The sequence below is a fragment of the Erpetoichthys calabaricus genome, chromosome 9 (genome assembly GCF_900747795.2).
Source record: "Erpetoichthys calabaricus chromosome 9, fErpCal1.3, whole genome shotgun sequence".
In the NCBI taxonomy this organism is placed as follows: domain Eukaryota; kingdom Metazoa; phylum Chordata; class Cladistia; order Polypteriformes; family Polypteridae; genus Erpetoichthys; species Erpetoichthys calabaricus.
In genome coordinates this window covers 95316964-95334467 of record NC_041402.2, presented here as the reverse complement: position 1 = coordinate 95334467, position 17504 = coordinate 95316964, and the positions used below count along the sequence as shown (strand labels likewise).

Here is a 17504-nt window from a genome sequence, read left to right as displayed (position 1 = left end):
ATTGTTACCATTTACACCTGTGTGTATTTATCATGAACTATTGGGTTTAATTAAATACTCGGAAGGAAAGTGAAGAGAAAAAAATGAAGGATGGAGAATTACTCATCCATTTTAGCCTTCAAAGCATTTGGATGATATCCTTAGAAAGGGGAAGAAAATCTAAGATATGAGAATTAGCTGACATGGCAGAGTTAAAGCACTAACAAAGCCATGAATTTAAATTATTGGCAAAAATTGCTTTCTAATAAGTAACCGGGTTAGAACAAAAACCTGCAGCCAGTGCGGCCCTCCAGGACTGTGATTGAGGACCCCTGGTTTATAGAAACCATCTGTCTTGGCTTTGTTACCTATATATGGTCCCTGCTCATTCCCTTTCAACTGCACACCTAATGAACACTATACAGCAGAAACGCTGTGTCTCTCAGAGAAAAAAAAATATTTTGTGAAAGAGCCATTGAGCCAGTCTACATTCATACTTGTAAACAAACAGCAAGCATAATACAGTACAGTACATGGATTTTTTTATTTAGAATCACCTAAATATCGTACATAATACTTTTTTTAGTAGCTTGTATAAACATAGTATTTTATTAACCAGTCAAGTTTTAATACAATTTTATTAGCCAGTCACCTTTTTAATTCAGAAGTATGGCTATATTATTATTTTCACTTTTAGCTACGAATAACATTCCAATACATCTTAGTGAAGTTTCTGTTTTAGAAGCTATTCCTTCTGAAGTATACATCTCCTTTCAGCTACTCACATCTATCATAACCTGCTTATCCAGGGCATTGGTGGAAGTTAACTAAAGCCTTTCCCAGCATTCATCGGGTACCAGATAGGAACAGAACCTGGACACGTCCTTAGCCCATCACAGGGAGAACACACATATATTTTCCAAGAGACTAAATGAAAAAACAGTGAGGAATATATTCTACCAGATCTTTGCAGGTGATAAAGAATGACCAGATTCTTGTGGCAGTGTAGTGACTGTTCCTTATAAAAAATACTAATTGGGATGGTTTTGCTGAAAACAAACATTTGAAAAAACACTGCTCTTCGCTGCTGAAATATTTATTACCCAATAAGTTAAGTACCATTAAAATTAATTATTGGTTATTGCTCAACAAAAAGATGCCATACAATTTAAAAAAGACATTACAATTGACTGTTCTTTTTGAGGACTTCAACCTGAACCTGTTTTAAAGTTATTCTGGGAATGTATCTTTTTAGTGAAATGCTGCATGTGTTGTCTTTCAAAGCATATTGTCTTGTGTTTTGCGGTAATACTTGTGACACTGGGCACAAATTATATCTTACTTGTAAAATAATACATTTATAACTGTAAATGTAACAATTTATAAATAAATGTTACTAAGAGATCGAGAGGTTTGGTAGATTAACTGCAACAACTACTAATCATAAATCTATAAAAACTGCGAGTCAGTATTTACTTTAAAATATCTGCATGTAAAAAATACCATACAAAACTGATTTCTGTACGTTCGGCATCTACAATTCAATTAAGCTTGCGTTCAAGTGAAAGCAGTTTTGTTAAACTTGAAGAAAGCTGAAAAAGGCTTAGATGTAAATGGTAGACTAAAAGACCATATATATAGATTCATACATATGTGTCTATGGGAACAATAAAATAGAATAAAACAAACTATAAAATAGAATAAAACAAACTAACAGCACCATTTCCCCGTTGAACGCATTCCTATCTCGTTATTAAACCGTAATTATAAAATCTCGCGACGGCCATTGAAACCCAAGACCCGCGTGGCTTCATTGAAAGCGCAAAACCAGCCATTTACTTGAGTTCCGGGTACTTTATTCCAGTCATATGACTTATTCTGCTCAGATTCCTGCACGTGATCTTATGGGGCTCGATTCCGCCCTTTTCGTTTTACTTCCTGGTTTCCGTTACTGCTGTAAATTGTGTTATAGCGAGTACTGTATTTTACTTCGTGTGCAACTGTATAATCTATGTGCAAGTGAGCAAATCGAATCCAAAATCAGGAAGTTGTATGGAATCACTGTAGAGAGAAAGAGCTTAGTCACACCTAACAGCCTCGCAAATCATCGCTGCATCGTGTCGTTCCGAGTGGTTCGTCTATAGCGTCTGGAGCTGACTTCTGGAGGTAATTTCTTATTACTATATGCTGAATCCTTCTTTTTGGTTACTTGCATAACTATAAGGCCTTTGCCAATAGTACTGAAAAAAATGCAATACTGGCTTCTTCGGATAATTACAATGTTATTCATTTCCATTTTTTCCCTCCAGATGGGAAGGAAGTGGTTGTATGTCATTAAGATGCTCTTTGGTTTGAGTGCTACACCAGTTCAGAATGATGGAATAAAGTGGCAATGCTTTTGTTGTTTTTCAGGGTGGCATTTTGGAATTAGTTGCCCATTTTCCTCTTGAGCATATGCTATTTGACAGTGTATTTGGAAAAAAAGATCACTATTTCGTTCCGTATTTGTTTCCCAACTTTTAAGCAGACATGACGTAATCTTGCTTTAATATTTAATTTCGCCATAATTTGTTAGTTTAATGAATATTTGGTCTACAAAAACAATGTAGGTCAGCGTTTTCTTTTTTTATGATTCCAGTGAGGAATGTACCATTGTCAACTTTAGAACAATACATGCTGCTGCTCTGAAAGGAGTGAAAATATCCATTTTCTTTTCCATGGAGATAAAAGCCTGGAACTATACTGGATTTTTCCATTAGTAAAGAATGCAAGTTAATGAAGCCTTAGTCTTTATAATGTTTAATTTTCATTTCATGTTAAAAGTCTCGACTTGCTTGTGGTTTAGTGATAAAGTCATTGAGCATTGGTGGACTAACACTCTTATCTCGTGTTTTTTTCTTTGCACCCTTGTGTTTTAGGGATGAGGCTTCAGCCCCTGAGAATCAATTAGTAAATTATATACATACAAGCTAGCAAAGCATTCTGCTGTGCTTCTCACTGGTCAGAAACTGCTTTATTTTTCTCCTTAAATAATTTTGGTCAAATGACAGTTATAAAAATTGTTATTAGAAAAGGTAAAAAGCCCTGCAAAGTTTATTGACAGGGACATCTGTTAATTTTTGGAAGTTTACTTTTTCAATCTTGGCATCCAAACATTAGTGTTGTCTTTTAGGCTGCATGTGTGCCTGTGTGATAAAAATATTAAATATTAGTTAACCGTGTGTGATCCCAAGGTGCAATGGGATTTCATTTAACTTCTAATCATATTGCTGTCAATGGTGTGTATGGCTCCACTGGCCCAAAGAATTATTGATCCTCCTGATAAAGATAAAGATAAAAATAAAAAATTGTAAAATATAAACGGCTCATATAATGAGCTATAAATTGTACCCAAACAACACAGAAGAACACAGACATTTATTTTAATAAAGCAGGCCAATGATCTTAAATACTTTTTTTCATAATCACATTTTTACTATAACTGTCGAATAGCATCCAAGTATGCGCAATAAACTGAGAAAGTATTTACATACAGTAGCATGTAACCTGTGTATGAAAAATGGCAAAGAAGATGCAAATTTCACGCCCACCACTGTTTCCGTAATTTTGAATGTATTTTTCTACTAATAGTTCTTTTTAAATATTTTATTACATTCATTGCTGTATTTGTGACTATCTTTTTCTTTTGACTTGTAAGTGCTTTCCCTTCCTCATGGTGACTGATATTAGAAAGTGTTTCTCATATGTTGACTGTTTAATGTTCTTTTGAAATAACGTGACCAAAAATGGTATTTAAGAGTATTGTGTTATGCTTAAATAAGCCAGATTTCATTCTATTTGATGAAAAAAGTTAAGTAATTTTGACTCCACTGTTTTTTCAAAGACACTGGAAACATATCTGGAAAATTATTCTGTTAGTTTAAAAACATTACACTCTGATGATTATCAAAAATGTAATAGGTGCATATGTCTGTAAAAATGTATGTGTTCACAATTTTTTTTACTTAACTCCTTTATAGAATTTGAGATAGTTGTAGTGTACTTTTAATTTTTCGGCTTGGAATTAAATTTAATCTTTTTAAATTCTTATATGCATGTGTTTTTTTTTTTTTCTTCCTTCATGTAGATATCAGGTTGATATCAGAGAGTTAGACACTCATTTGTCAGTATTTAATAGCCATGAATGTGAGATGTGCAAGTGTATGGCCAATGTTGTGTTTGCTGTTTCTGAGCAAAGACGGGCAGGCTGACATTTCAACCAAAAACTGCAAGCTATATGGAGGAGATGGCACACCATCTGTGATTGAACAAAACCTGCTGGCTAAGTTGGAGCCATTGACAAAATTCAAGTGAGTATAAACAAAATTTGCTTGATGTGTACATTAAATATTGTGGTTACTTTTCTGACTAATCAGTCTTAATATCATATTAATGACTGATATTTGTTGTTCTGTTTAGTTTTACAACACAAGAAAATGAAAATGAAAAGTTCACTTACCGTTTTCGAGTCTGTGGTCAAGCAGGAAACATAACCAATGGAGGTCTGGTACAGCTTGATGAAAAACAGCAGGAGACTGTTGTGGGCCGCTACAACAGCACACAAGTCATCGGTGGCAGTGAGTCATTGTTGGGGTGGACCATATCGCTGGCTTGTGGTTGAAAAGTTAATGGTCAACAAAAGAAAGTGTAGGGACAAAAATGTTATAAAGTACCATATACACTGAAGTCAGTATGTTAACAACATTTACACTTGTGAAATATAGACGTATTGTCAAAAGTTTAGTTTAGAAATGTTTCTTAAATGGTTGAATGAGGTAAGAAGACAAGTATCATTTACAAGAGTAAAAGAAAAAGGCAAAAGTATAAATGGATAACTAGAAAGATGCAATATGTAGTGCTTTACTTGCTTATCTTTGTTTTAGGTGACTGGATAATGCTGATTTATAATGAGGGTGACAAATATGACCATCACTGTGACAAGGAAAGTCGTAAAGCCATAGTAATGATTTCCTGTAATCGCAAGACAGTGCAGGTAATGAAGTATTCATGTACACACATTAGTGTTTTCTTGTAATACTGACAAAACCCAGTCCAGCTTGTTTATGCATGCTGTTTTGATTAAGATATGTTATCATTAAAGTATGCTTGCTGCATTCAAATAAAGCATACACCATATAATTATATGTAACTAAATGTTTTAGTAGAAGATACAAGTAGGTTTGCAATGAATGACCTAAAATGGTGAAAAAGTAAACAGTAAACTGCCAGAGTTTTACATTTTAAAGTTTAGGTTAGCAAAAAAAAAAAAAAACAAATCAAATATCAGATTATTACAAATGGGCCATCTTCAGGGAACAACTAATAGGTTACAACCTACAGATGTTCTGCAGCAATTAAAGTAAATTAAGCCTTACAAGTTGAAGTAAACAGGTTTCCCAACTTCTGTGGGAACTTTCTTTTTCTCCCTTCCATATGAAATGAAAACATGAGATTAAAAAATATTTCATGACCACCACTACAAAGTACTGATCATGGGGTAAGTAATATGTAAAAAAAAAAAATCACTTTTGGGTGTGTTTTTTTTTTTTTTTAAATTATCAAAGAACATAAAAGACAATTGTTTCTGTAGCAGCTGTTTTCATGATATACACAGAAAATGCTGTGGGAACACCAAATATCTTGTACATTTTATCAATATTTAATCTAATCTAGAATTTATGTGGTTACATTTTTAAAATGACATTTTTAGTTTAGAACTGCTAAGTTACATTTTATGTCTATGTTTGAAATGGAGTTATGATTCTCATTAATGGCAGCATTTTTTTTTTTTTTTTTTTCATTTTTCTTATTTTTTCACCTTTACAGTCTGATTTCACTGTTATTGTTGAAGAACGCAACCGGCCCCACGATTGCTTTTATTTGTTTGAACTGGACTCCAATGCGGCATGCCCTGCAGAGGTGCACCAGCTGAGTGCTGGTTCCATCCTCCTGATAGTGTAAGAATGGGCATTTTAATAACAGGATTTGGGAGGTGAATTATTTGGTATGAATGCAAGTCATTGGCCAGTTGGAGAAAAAGATTTTTTTTAAAGATTTGTAGAATTCAAATATTCAGAACCGAGCTAATGAAAAATTCACAGAACTTAAAGATCTGTCCTTTGTATTAGAAATGTCACAGCCATCTGTGTTTGAAACATTCATCATGCAAAAATGAAATATTCTCACCTTTAATGTTGCTATTTTAAGCAATTACTTGCCAAGGAGTTTGATAAAGTTGATGAATTATACACTGTTTAGTGTACCATTGACATCTTACTTAAATTTAGCAGATGATAACCGTGAACTTTGATATAAATAAAGTAAAATAATTAAACAACGGCCACTGATTATGATATACAGTGATCCCTCGCTATATCGCGCTTCGCCTTTCGCGGCTTCACTCCATCGCGGATTTTATATGTAAGCATATTTAAATATATATCGCGGATTTTTCGCTGCTTCGCGGGTTTCTGCGGACAATAGGTCTTTTAATTTCTGGTACATGCTTCCTCAGTTGGTTTGCCCAGTTGATTTCATACAAGGGACGCTATTGGCAGATGGCTGAAAAGCTATCCAGCTAACTTTCTCTCTCTCTCTCTCTCTTGCGCTGACGTAGGGGGGTGTGAGCAGGGGAGCTGTGTGCAGCTGCTTCCTGAAGGACAGGCTGCACGGAGCTTCGCATACTTAAAAGCTCAAAGGGCACGTATTGATTTTTTTTATCTGTCTCTCGCTATCTCTCTCTCTCTCTCTCTCTCTTCCTGCTCCTGACAGAGGGGGTGTGAGCTGCCGCCTTCAACAGCTTTGTACCGGCGGTGCTTCGCATACTTAAAAGCCGTATTGATTTTTTTTTTTGACTGCTTGCTTTGCACTCCTTTGAAAAGGAAGATATGTTTGCATTCTTTTAATTGTGAGACAGAACTGTCATCTCTGTCTTGTCATGGAGCACAGTTTAAACTTTTGAAAAAGAGACAAATGTTTGTTTGCAGTGTTTGAATAACGTTCCTGTCTCTTTACAACCCCCTGTGTTTCTGCGCAAATCTGTGACCCAAGCATGACATTCTAAAAATAACCATATAAACATATGGTTTCTACTTCGCGGATTTTCCTACTTCGCGGGTGGCTCTGGAACGCAACCCCCGCGATGGAGGAGGGATTACTGTAACTGAAATATAACTGAAGTTCTAACAAATGTGGCATTTACATTGCTGTCTAGGATGATTATATGTTTGAATGTTTAGCTCCTGTTTAAAAGGCACATGTTAAAAATCGGTGACTGCCAAAATTTGTATTATACCTGTTTTAGATTTGTTTACATTTGTGCAGATACACATTTATGTATAACAGTATTTTCTTAATTTTCTTGTTTTTATAGCTTCTCCTCCTGTCTAATTCTATACATAATTGGAGGCTTCCTATATCAACGATTAGTTGTGGGGGCAAAAGGGATGGAACAGTTTCCAAACTATTCATTCTGGCAGGATCTGGGTAACCTAACAGCTGTAAGTAATCAGCTTAATTCTTAAGTTTTGAAGAACATAATTTTTTGTGGGGTTGGTTCGCTCATGAGAATTTAAGACATTCTTTCTGTAATGTTTATTTTTCTTCTTTAAACACTACCTCTATCAAGGCCATTTACATCACAACTTTTGAAATTTCCCTCCTAATCTCCTAATTAGTTAACAGGCCGGTAAAATCAAACGAGTTATGATTTTCCTGGAAAAGTTTGTTTGTAGTAGTTACCTATGTTTTATTGTCTCCATAAATTGGTGCAATATCTGTTTTATCTTGTTTGGGGGTTTGGAGAGAATGCTTTGTTCATATAGTGTCTAAAGCTTATTGGACTTGATTTCTACCATCTATCATCCAACATAACCACAGCTGGGTTACTGTTTGCAGTTGTGCATGTCATTTGGTCCAATATGTTCTGCTTATTCAGCAATGATACACTCACATGAAAAAGTTTGGGAACCCCTCTCAGCTTGCATAATAATTTACGCTACTTTCAACAAAAAAGATAACAGTGGTATGCCTTTCATTTCCTAAGAACATCTGAGTACTGGGGTGTTTTCCAAACAAAGATTTTTAGTGAAGCAGTATTTAGTTGTATTAAATTAAATCAAATGTGAAAAACTGTCTGTGCAAAAATTTGGGTACCCTTGTAATTTTGCTGATTTGAATGCATGTAACTGCTCAATACTGATTACTTGCAACACCAAATTGGTTGGATTAGCTCGTTAAGCCTTGAACTTCATAGACCGGTATGTCCAATCATGAGAATAGGTATTTAAGGTGGTCAGTTGCAAGTTTTGCTTCCCTTTGACTCTCCTCTGAAGAGTGACAGCATGGGATCCTCAAAGCAACTCTCAAAAGATCTGAAAACAAAGATCGGTCAGTATCATGGTTATGGGGAAGGATACAAAAAGTTATCTCAGAGCTTTAAACTGTCAGTTTCAACTGTAAGGAATGTAATCAGGAAATGGAAGGCCACAGGCACAGTTGCTGTTAAACCCAGCAGGTCTGGCAGGCCAGGAAAAATACAGGAGTGGCATATGCGCAGGATTGTGAGAATGGTTACAGACAACCCACAGATCACCTCCAAAGACCTGCAAGAACATCTTGCTGCAGATGGTGTATCTGTATATCGTTCTACAATTCAGCGTAATTTGCACAAAGAACCATCTGTATGGCAGGGTGATGAGAAAGAAGCCCTTTCTGCACTCACACCGTAAACAGAGTCGCTTGTTGTATGCAAATGCTTATTTAGACAAGCCAGATTCATTTTGGAACAAAGTGCTTTGGACCGATGAGACAAAAATTGAGTTTTTTGGTCATAACAAAAAGCGCTTTGCATGGCGGAAGAAGAACACCGCATTCCAAGAAAAACACCTGCTACCTACTGTCAAATTTGGTGGAGGTTCCATCATGCTGTGTGGCTAGTTCAGGGACTGAGGCCCTTGTTAACGTCGAGGGTCAGATGTAGGGGTGGGCAGTATGACCAAAATTCTATATCACGGTATTTTTCTAAATTATCCCGGTTTCACGGTATTCAACGGTATTTTTTTCCCCATGCATGAGTGGATGTTAACCACATTTTCCACTGCAATTACTGGCTAAGAATAACCTATTCCACTGTCAAGAGTATTGTACATTGTACAAAAAATAACATTTTAATGTGCACACAAGTATTAATACAGGTTTGCATTGCCCCATAAAGTGATAGCTTTCAAGGGGGTGGCACTAATGGAGAAGTTATCACATTGCATGACAGATGCAGTCAAAATATAGAACCTTTTTATTGAACAAATTTTGCAAAAACAAACTATAATTTTGACAACATATTTTCAACCATACAAAGAGGCATTTAGACTTAGTAAAATATCCAGAAGTGCTTGTCAAAAATTGTATTGCACCGAATATGTCTTAGAAAAGGAATAAATAGTAAATATTTTTTGTAAACCAACTACACTTTCTGTTAATGTTAACAATCTCTGTCCACTGACACGTTAAAGTGACTTTTTAAACAACTTTATCATCATTAAACTGCATAATATTTAAACTAATAAATAATAACAATAAAATAAATAATAGTATTATTACTGATAGTTGTACTATTACTTCAAAGCTTCAAGCCCAGGTGCATTACACAGTATTCACCAAATTAAAATAAAATACAACAAGTGCAACTTGGTGATGACATCTTTACCAGCTGAACCATCATTTAGGCAAACTGCATTAATATGGACCTTGCTTCAAGCTAAGCTATACTGGGAAGAAAAAAACAAACTATATGTCGAGAACAAAGTCGACATTTCCACTTTATTCTCATAGTTTACTTCATAATTAAAGTAGAATGTCGTAAACTAAACTTCTTCCTAAAATCAATGTTTAATCAATTACTTAATTTACCCCGTCATAAATTAATGCAGCACATTAAATGCTTTGTGTTGTGTTCCCCGACCCAGTGGTTAATCACTACGCTTCTTAAACTGACTTCCTCCGCACTAAGAGAAGACAGCGATCACCATACAGAATCCATTCACTTCATGATATTCCTGCTTTCTGAAAATTTAGAATGCTAAGATAAATACTTGATATCATTTTTCATGATGAAATGCATTAAAGCAGGTATTACACATGCACGGTAGTGAGGCGGTAGTGCTGCTCCCTCGCAGTAAGGGGTCCCCAGGTGTATGTTCAGTGTAGAGAACTTTATGGCAGGTGTGATGAGGCTCCAAAAAACTGAATGTATGAACAGCTATCGCACAGGTTTAACTTAAATATTGTGTAAATGTTGGGTTTGTGATCTGCTGGTCGGAGACACGAACACACAATTCAATGCATGTTCTTCTGAGTGGGCTATCTTTATTGCATGCATGCTGTCTCTATCTGACATAGGCTACCAAAACCCCAGTTCCTATCCTTCCTTTTTCTTTCACCACACGATAAACGTCTTTGTGAAATTAAAACTAGTTATAAACTTAGCCCACGGAGTGTTCAGAACTTTAAAAATATCTTTGTTATACATGTTTAATTATGCCATCCATTCAGAGTTGCGCCCATCTCTGAACGAATCACTTAACACAAAGCATTTAATGTGCTATATAACTTATGACGGGGTTTGAGAAAATCTATCCATCCATCCATCCATCCATTGTCTCCCGCTTATCCGAGGTCGGGTCACGGGGGCAGCAGCTTGAGCAGAGATGCCCAGACTTCCCTCTCCCCGGCCACTTCTTCTAGCTCTTCCGGGAGAATCCCAAGGCGTTCCCAGGCCAGCCGGGAGACATAGTCCCTCCAGCGTGTCCTGGGTCTTCCTCGGGGCCTCCTCCCGGTTAGACGTGCCCGGAACACCTCACCAGGGAGGCGTCCAGGAGGCATCCTGATCAGATGCCCGAGCCACCTCATCTGACTCCTCTCGATGCGGAGGAGCAGCGGCTCTACTCTGAGCCCCTCCCGGATGACTGAGCTTCTCACCCTATCTTTAAGGGAAAGCCCAGACACCCTGCGGAGGAAACTCATTTCAGCCGCTTGTATTCGCGATCTCGTTCTTTCTGTCACTACCCATAGCTCATGACCATAGGTGAGGGTAGGAACATAGATCGACTGGTAAATTGAGAGCTTCGCCTTGCGGCTCAGCTCCTTTTTCACCACGACAGACCGATGCAACGCCCGCATTACTGCGGATGCCGCACCGATCCGTCTGTCGATCTCACGCTCCATTCTTCCCTCACTCGTGAACAAGACCCCGAGATACTTGAACTCCTCCACTTGAGAAAATCTAGTAAATTAAATATTCATTTTATGATGAAGTTTAGTTTACGATGTTCTACTTTAATGACAAATTACGAGAATAAAGTCAAAAGAATATATTCTTGTCATAAGCGTCAAGATTAAAGTGGAAATGTCGAGAATAAAGTCAAAATGTCGTCACACTATTACACAGTACCCAGGTACATTACACTGTATTGAAAACAAATAAAACAAGTACAACTTGGCTTGCAGTATTATCCAGTAGTATAGAAACAGTATTTACACATCTGACCTTTTAAAACTAAAGCATCTCCAGGCGACAGACGTGAACGCTTTTTTTCGGCTCTCTGTCCATTTTCACCGCACAGCATACCTATGCTACCGCCCACTATTTGGTGGTGTAGCAGTGAAAAAGAGCCCTAGTGCAACAAATCTGTGTTTAGCGGTGTAGCAGTGAAAAAGGTCCCCACTTGAACAGTTTCCCGCTGCGCCACGTTCCGAACGTCGTTTAGGCAATTTAAACCAGTGTTGCGGTGTAAGAAAAATCCATATCATAAAAAAAATAAAAAACGGTTTTCGGTATGAACCGGTATACCGCCCAGCACTAGTCAGATGAATTCAACCCAATATCAACAAATTCTTCAGGTTTTGCAGGGGTTGAATATTTCATCTAGAGGCTATTATATTTGCAAAAGGATGCTCAACTAAGGATTGATTTCATATCTCTGTTGGGGTGCCCAAATTTATGCATCTGTGTAATTTTGTTATGATGCATATTGCATATTTTTGTTAAATACTACTGTTTCCTTAAGGTATGTCATATATTAAAAGGAAGTTGCTACTTTGAAAGCTCAGCCAATGATAAACAAATATCAAAAGAATTAAGAGGTGTTCCCAAACTTTTTCATATCACTGTATATCTCAAATCAGGCTGCTGTTTTAAATATTATTGCACAAGACATGGAACAGAGTGGGAATGTAAACTGTGTATACAACAGGGATGTGAAAACAACCTGTACTTTCCGTAACAGTCGATACCACCATTTACAAAACGTAACAATACTAGTTTTTTTTTCAGTATCGGTAGTACTGAATGACAGTCAGAACTGCACTTATGCATGAGTGCACCTAGACTGTTTACTCCAGAGGGCAAAGTAATATGAATGGAAAACATGTATAAGAATGACTCATGGTGATGGTGAAACAGCACCACATCAACACATTTTCAAAAAGAAAAATATAAGTCCTACCTGGAGATACTTCAAGACAGGAGAATTTCAGTGTTTATGACTATGGGAATCGGGCCTGTTATTTTTAAAAAAAGCCAAACCACAAAAGCAGGCTTTCGTTATTACATTTATCTAGTTACAGAGCGAATTCATAAATAGATTTCATGCATGCTTTGCAAGCGCAATGATGTGATTGATCAGATTTAGGTTTTAAATATTCAAGTTGTAGTTTTCATGATTCTTTAAGAAGAGGTAAAACAATGGCATGATGAATAGCTTTTTAATGCCGTTTCCTTTACAGACCCTATAAAGGAACAGAAGCTTTGCATTCAGTCAAACATGTCCATGCTTATACATTAAAGCATCCATTCATTTTCTAATTGCTTTATATAGTTTGTGGTTGCAAGGGAAATGTTTCATGCACTGTTATGCATATAGCACTGTGTGCCTTGGCAGTGCAAACAGCTGTAATGAGTAAAAGTCGAGGTAAGTTTCTAAACCAAGTGGCTAGTTGTCTTGCCTACACTGGCGATGAAATGAGCGGCTCCATTTTCTGACACCAAAATAAAATGTATTTAGTTCTTTGAAGCACAAAACACTGCAATTAAGCCAATAAGCATGATGGTAAAATCAACATACTTTATTGCTGAATATGGATATGCAAACACTAAAATTGTGACATTTGTTTGGTTTTTGAAGCCAAACTAATGTGCATTTATATAATCCCCAAAATAATAACAAATGTAGTGAAAGCACATATATCATGTATTTGAAAGGTATGTTGGTTGGGGTAATGCAGTCTATTTCTGGACTAATATACAGGCTAAGCAATAAAAAAAAGTCTGATCAGTCATATAAGGTACTTTGAAAACCGCACAACAAAGTGTATTTTACAGGGCTTCACCAACAATGGATTAATGTAAAGCTGACAAGTTTGAGTTCACACAGGATATTAAAGTATGGGCAAATGTTAAAGACAATGTGTATATAAAAAGGTGGGACAGATTGGGAAAATAAAAGCTCCAGGTTTAACGAGTTTACTAATCAACAGTACAGATATAATAATATATGAATTTTTATGTTTAGTAAGCAGTATTTTTCAGTTAATGTAGAGAAAATGTTGGAGAATAAATATGAAATGTGCACTTGGTAAAATAAGTTAGCATATTTTGATATCATCCTTTATAAACCTTATGTTGAAATCCCCTCAAATTATAAAATTTACACAAAGGTGACTGTTAAACAAACAGCAATAATGTAATCTTTAATTGATGCTTTTATGGTTTCTGAAATTGTTAAATGTTAACATATTACGTATAAAAGGAACAGTTCAGTAGTTTATTGTGGATTATTGATATAAAATATTTTAATGTCATTTTTACTTAGTAGAAAGATAAAATATGATAAAAAATGTATATCTGTATTTGCTATTTTAAATTTTGATTTAAATTTGGTGATAATTTTCCTTTAAATATATCTTTTCTGAAATCTTCAGTATGTCTTTAATGCCCAGTAATGATTGTTACCTTAAACTACAGTACTACAGTGCACTAATCAAACTTGCTTGTAAATTTTTCTCTTTATTCCTTTTCTTGTGCTTCATGGCCCTCAGTCAAGGTTGCTTGCAGCTTTTTAATTTTACATTTATATTTGTATTTCTTGTAGGATGGCTGTGACTTTATCTGCCGTTCTAGAACTCAGAATGCCCCTCCCACATATAGAGGAGTAGCATCTGAACCCCTGGGGGGTGAAGAAGTAGAGGAGAGGGATGACCACCTACTGCCTATGTGATTGAATGTACATTGTCGTGGTGTGCAAAGAAAAAAATGGATTACACCCAGTGCTCTTCTTATGAGCTTGTTGGAATCAGTATCCAAATAGCTAACAAGTGGCCGGGAAATAGTTTGGTTGCCATTCATGCAACCTGCCTGTGATATTACCAAAAAAAAAAAAAAGAAAGAAAAAGTGTAAATCTCTTCTCTCTTACCTTCACAATTTCCTTGAAATTCTGTTTAACTGCTTTTCTTTGGGTCAGTTTAACAAATATCAGTTATTTAATAACAGACAAATATTACATAATGCTCTTTGAAGTTTTCTGAACAGAACATATAAGAGAAAAATAAAAGGGGTTCTTGCCTGAATTCAGACTAATAAAACCCCCAGGTTTACTTGTGTTAATCCTCACTAAATATCTGTACACAAGACATAAAATATCTTTCCGGGAAGGGAATGTGAATCATTTAGTTTTTTGTGTATTGTGCTTTTTTCTCAAAAATAAATAATCCAATTATTGCTTTCCTCTAGTTTCTGAAAAAATGTAATTTTTCAGCAGTCTTATCTATTGTAAAACATCATTCTCTTTTTCCACAAAGCTTTGCTCTTCCAAAATATGTTGCAATAATTGAAAAGACCTTTTCTTTGTTTAGTAGGTTGACTGAAATTTTCTGGCAATAATTGTGGTACAATAATGTGATTACTCTGTCTTACTTTAAGAGAGCCAAGAAAATGTGTGCTGTATCTGAATATTGCTTTGAAATGTAAACAAAGTAAATCGGTAACAGGCCCTTTCTTTTCTTAGAATCCTTAGTATTTTACAAACAGGTCAAAACTTTTTTTTTTTTTTTTTAAACCAAAGCAAACTGTGCACATGTGATGTGGAAATTGTTTTTTTTTTTTTTTTTATCTTGATTTAATTTGAAAGTGATCCAAAAAATAAAGAGCCAGATTTTTGGTTGACTGTTGATAGGTATAAAGCATTTTTCTTGTAATCTAAATTACCAGAAATATACGTTCATTTTTAAATATTTTGTGTATGTTTAAAGCAATATGATATAAAATGGGAGAAAATGATCGGTCTACTATGTCCACTGCTTTAAGAGTTTTTGCAATTTATGTTGTGTATATGTGGATAAATTGTAACTTCTATTTAAGTTTTAACTTTCAGGAAACTGAATGTACTTAGTGCTGCAGTGCAAATCCAAGTGAGCTACTACTGAAGCCTGGTTTTACCTTCAAGCTTAAGTTGTGTATGTATAGATTTATTTTATTAAAAAATTACTTTGTAAAAAAAAAAAAAACTAGTCAGTCTTGCAGGACAAGTCTTCTATAGTACAATTACAGACCTCTTTGTTTTTCTGGGGTTTTGCCATTTGTTCTTTAAAAATGCACTTGACTTTGTTTTACCAGTCGAAAAAGTAATAATAATAAATGAGAAAATACACTCATTTTTTTTCTCAGTTTTATGTGAACTTTGAAGAGTTGGTGTCAGCAGAAATTCAGACCTTCTGCAAATATGGTTCTAAACAAACTAGCCAAACTACATAGCACAACCCAAGATTAAGAGATTCATGTTATCCCATAGAGGACTTTCTTAATTGGAAAGTCTCTATGAACTGAAACGGTCTAATACATCAGTTCATTTGTTTTGTTGGATAATAAATAAGGTGCTCTGGTATCGCTCCAGTAGTGGTTAAATAACCATCACATATTTTCTTTGACCCATATTACCTTACCGGTTTTAAAGATATAATTTCTACTAAAGCACTGCTTGGTTGGAGTTGAAATGTGCAGAATTGAACTCATGACCCCACAACATGAAAACCATCTTTTTTTTTTCCTGTGCCTAGTATTGTAATCTGAATTTAGTTTGCTAATGATGATAAATTTATTGCACCATAAATCTGCAATTATGATGTTGTGCTGCTCACATTTTGATCTAAATTCTAAATTGTCAGATAAGTATTTTCTTTTAAAATTTCTAGACATTGGCTCAATAAGGATATAATGACTTCTAAAATACAGGTGCTGGTCATAAAATTAGAATATCATGACAAAGTTGATTTATTTCAGTAATTCCATTCAAAAAGTGAAACTCGTATATTAGATTCATTCATTACACACAGACTGATGTATTTCAAATGTTTATTTCTTTTTTAATGTTGATGATTATAACTGACAACTAATGAAAGTCCCAAATTCAGTATCTCGGAAAATTAGAATATTGTGAAAAGGTTCAATATTGAAGACACCTGGTGCCACACTCTAATCAGCTAATTAACTCAAAACACCTGCAAAAGCCTGTAAATGGTCTCTCCGTCTAGTTCTGTAGGCTACACAATCATGGGGAAGACTGCTGACTTGACAGTTGTCCAAAAGACGACCATTGACACCTTGCACAAGGACGGCAAGACACAAAAGGTCATTGCTAAAGAGGCTGGCTGTTCACAGAGCTCTGTGTCCAAGCACATTAATAGAGAGGCGAAGGGAAGGACAAGATGTGGTAGAAAAAAGTGTACAAGCAATAGGGATAACCGCACCCTGGAGTGGATTGTGAAACAAAACCCATTCAAAAATGTGGGGGAGATTCACAAAGAGTGGACTGCAGTTGGAGTCAGTGCTTCAAGAACCACCACGCACAGACGTATGCAAGACATGGGTTTCAGCTGTCTCATTCCTTGTGTCAAGCCACTCTTGAACAAGAGACAGCGTCAGAAGCGTCTCGCCTTTGGACTGCTGCTGAGTGGTCCAAAGTTATGTTCTCTGATGAAAGTAAATTTTGCATTTCCTTTGGAAATCAAGGTCCCAGAGTCTGGAGGAAGAGAGGAGAGGCACAGAATCCACATTGCGTGAGGTCCAGTGTAAAGTTTCCACAGTCAGTGATGGTTTGGGGTGCCATGTCATCTGCTGGTGTTGGTCCATTGTGTTTTCTGTGGTCCAAGGTCAATGCAGCCGTCTACCAGGAAGTTTTAGAGCACTTCATGCTTTCTGCTGCTGACGAACTTTACAGAGATGCAGATTTCATTTTCCAACAGGACCTGGAACCTGCACACAGTGCCAAAGCTACCAGTACCTGGTTTAAGGACCATGGTATCCCTGTTCTTGATTGGCCAGCAAACTCACCTGACCGTAACCCCATTGAAAATGTATGGGGTATTGTGAAGAGGAAGATGCAATACGCCAGACCCAACAATTCAGAAGAGCTGAAGGCCACTATCAGAGCAACATGGG

General features: G+C 36.0%; 1 protein-coding gene across 2 annotated transcripts; it reads left to right on the top strand.

Moving 5' to 3' along the window:
• Positions 1-1851: 1851 nt before the first annotated feature.
• Positions 1852-15719, top strand: m6pr (mannose-6-phosphate receptor (cation dependent)). Of its 2 annotated transcripts, none has more exons than XM_028809962.2 (7): positions 1852-2145; positions 4113-4328; positions 4438-4595; positions 4902-5011; positions 5845-5975; positions 7391-7517; positions 14163-15719. In XM_028809962.2, exons 2-7 carry the CDS (start codon positions 4159-4161, stop codon positions 14286-14288), a joined length of 822 nt encoding a protein of 273 aa, XP_028665795.1. In that variant the 5' UTR covers positions 1852-2145; positions 4113-4158; the 3' UTR covers positions 14289-15719. The 2 variants fall into 2 exon arrangements, with proteins under 2 accessions (XP_028665795.1, XP_028665794.1); XM_028809961.2 differs by having other exon boundaries at positions 4106-4328.
• The last annotated feature ends 1785 nt before the right edge of the window (positions 15720-17504 follow it).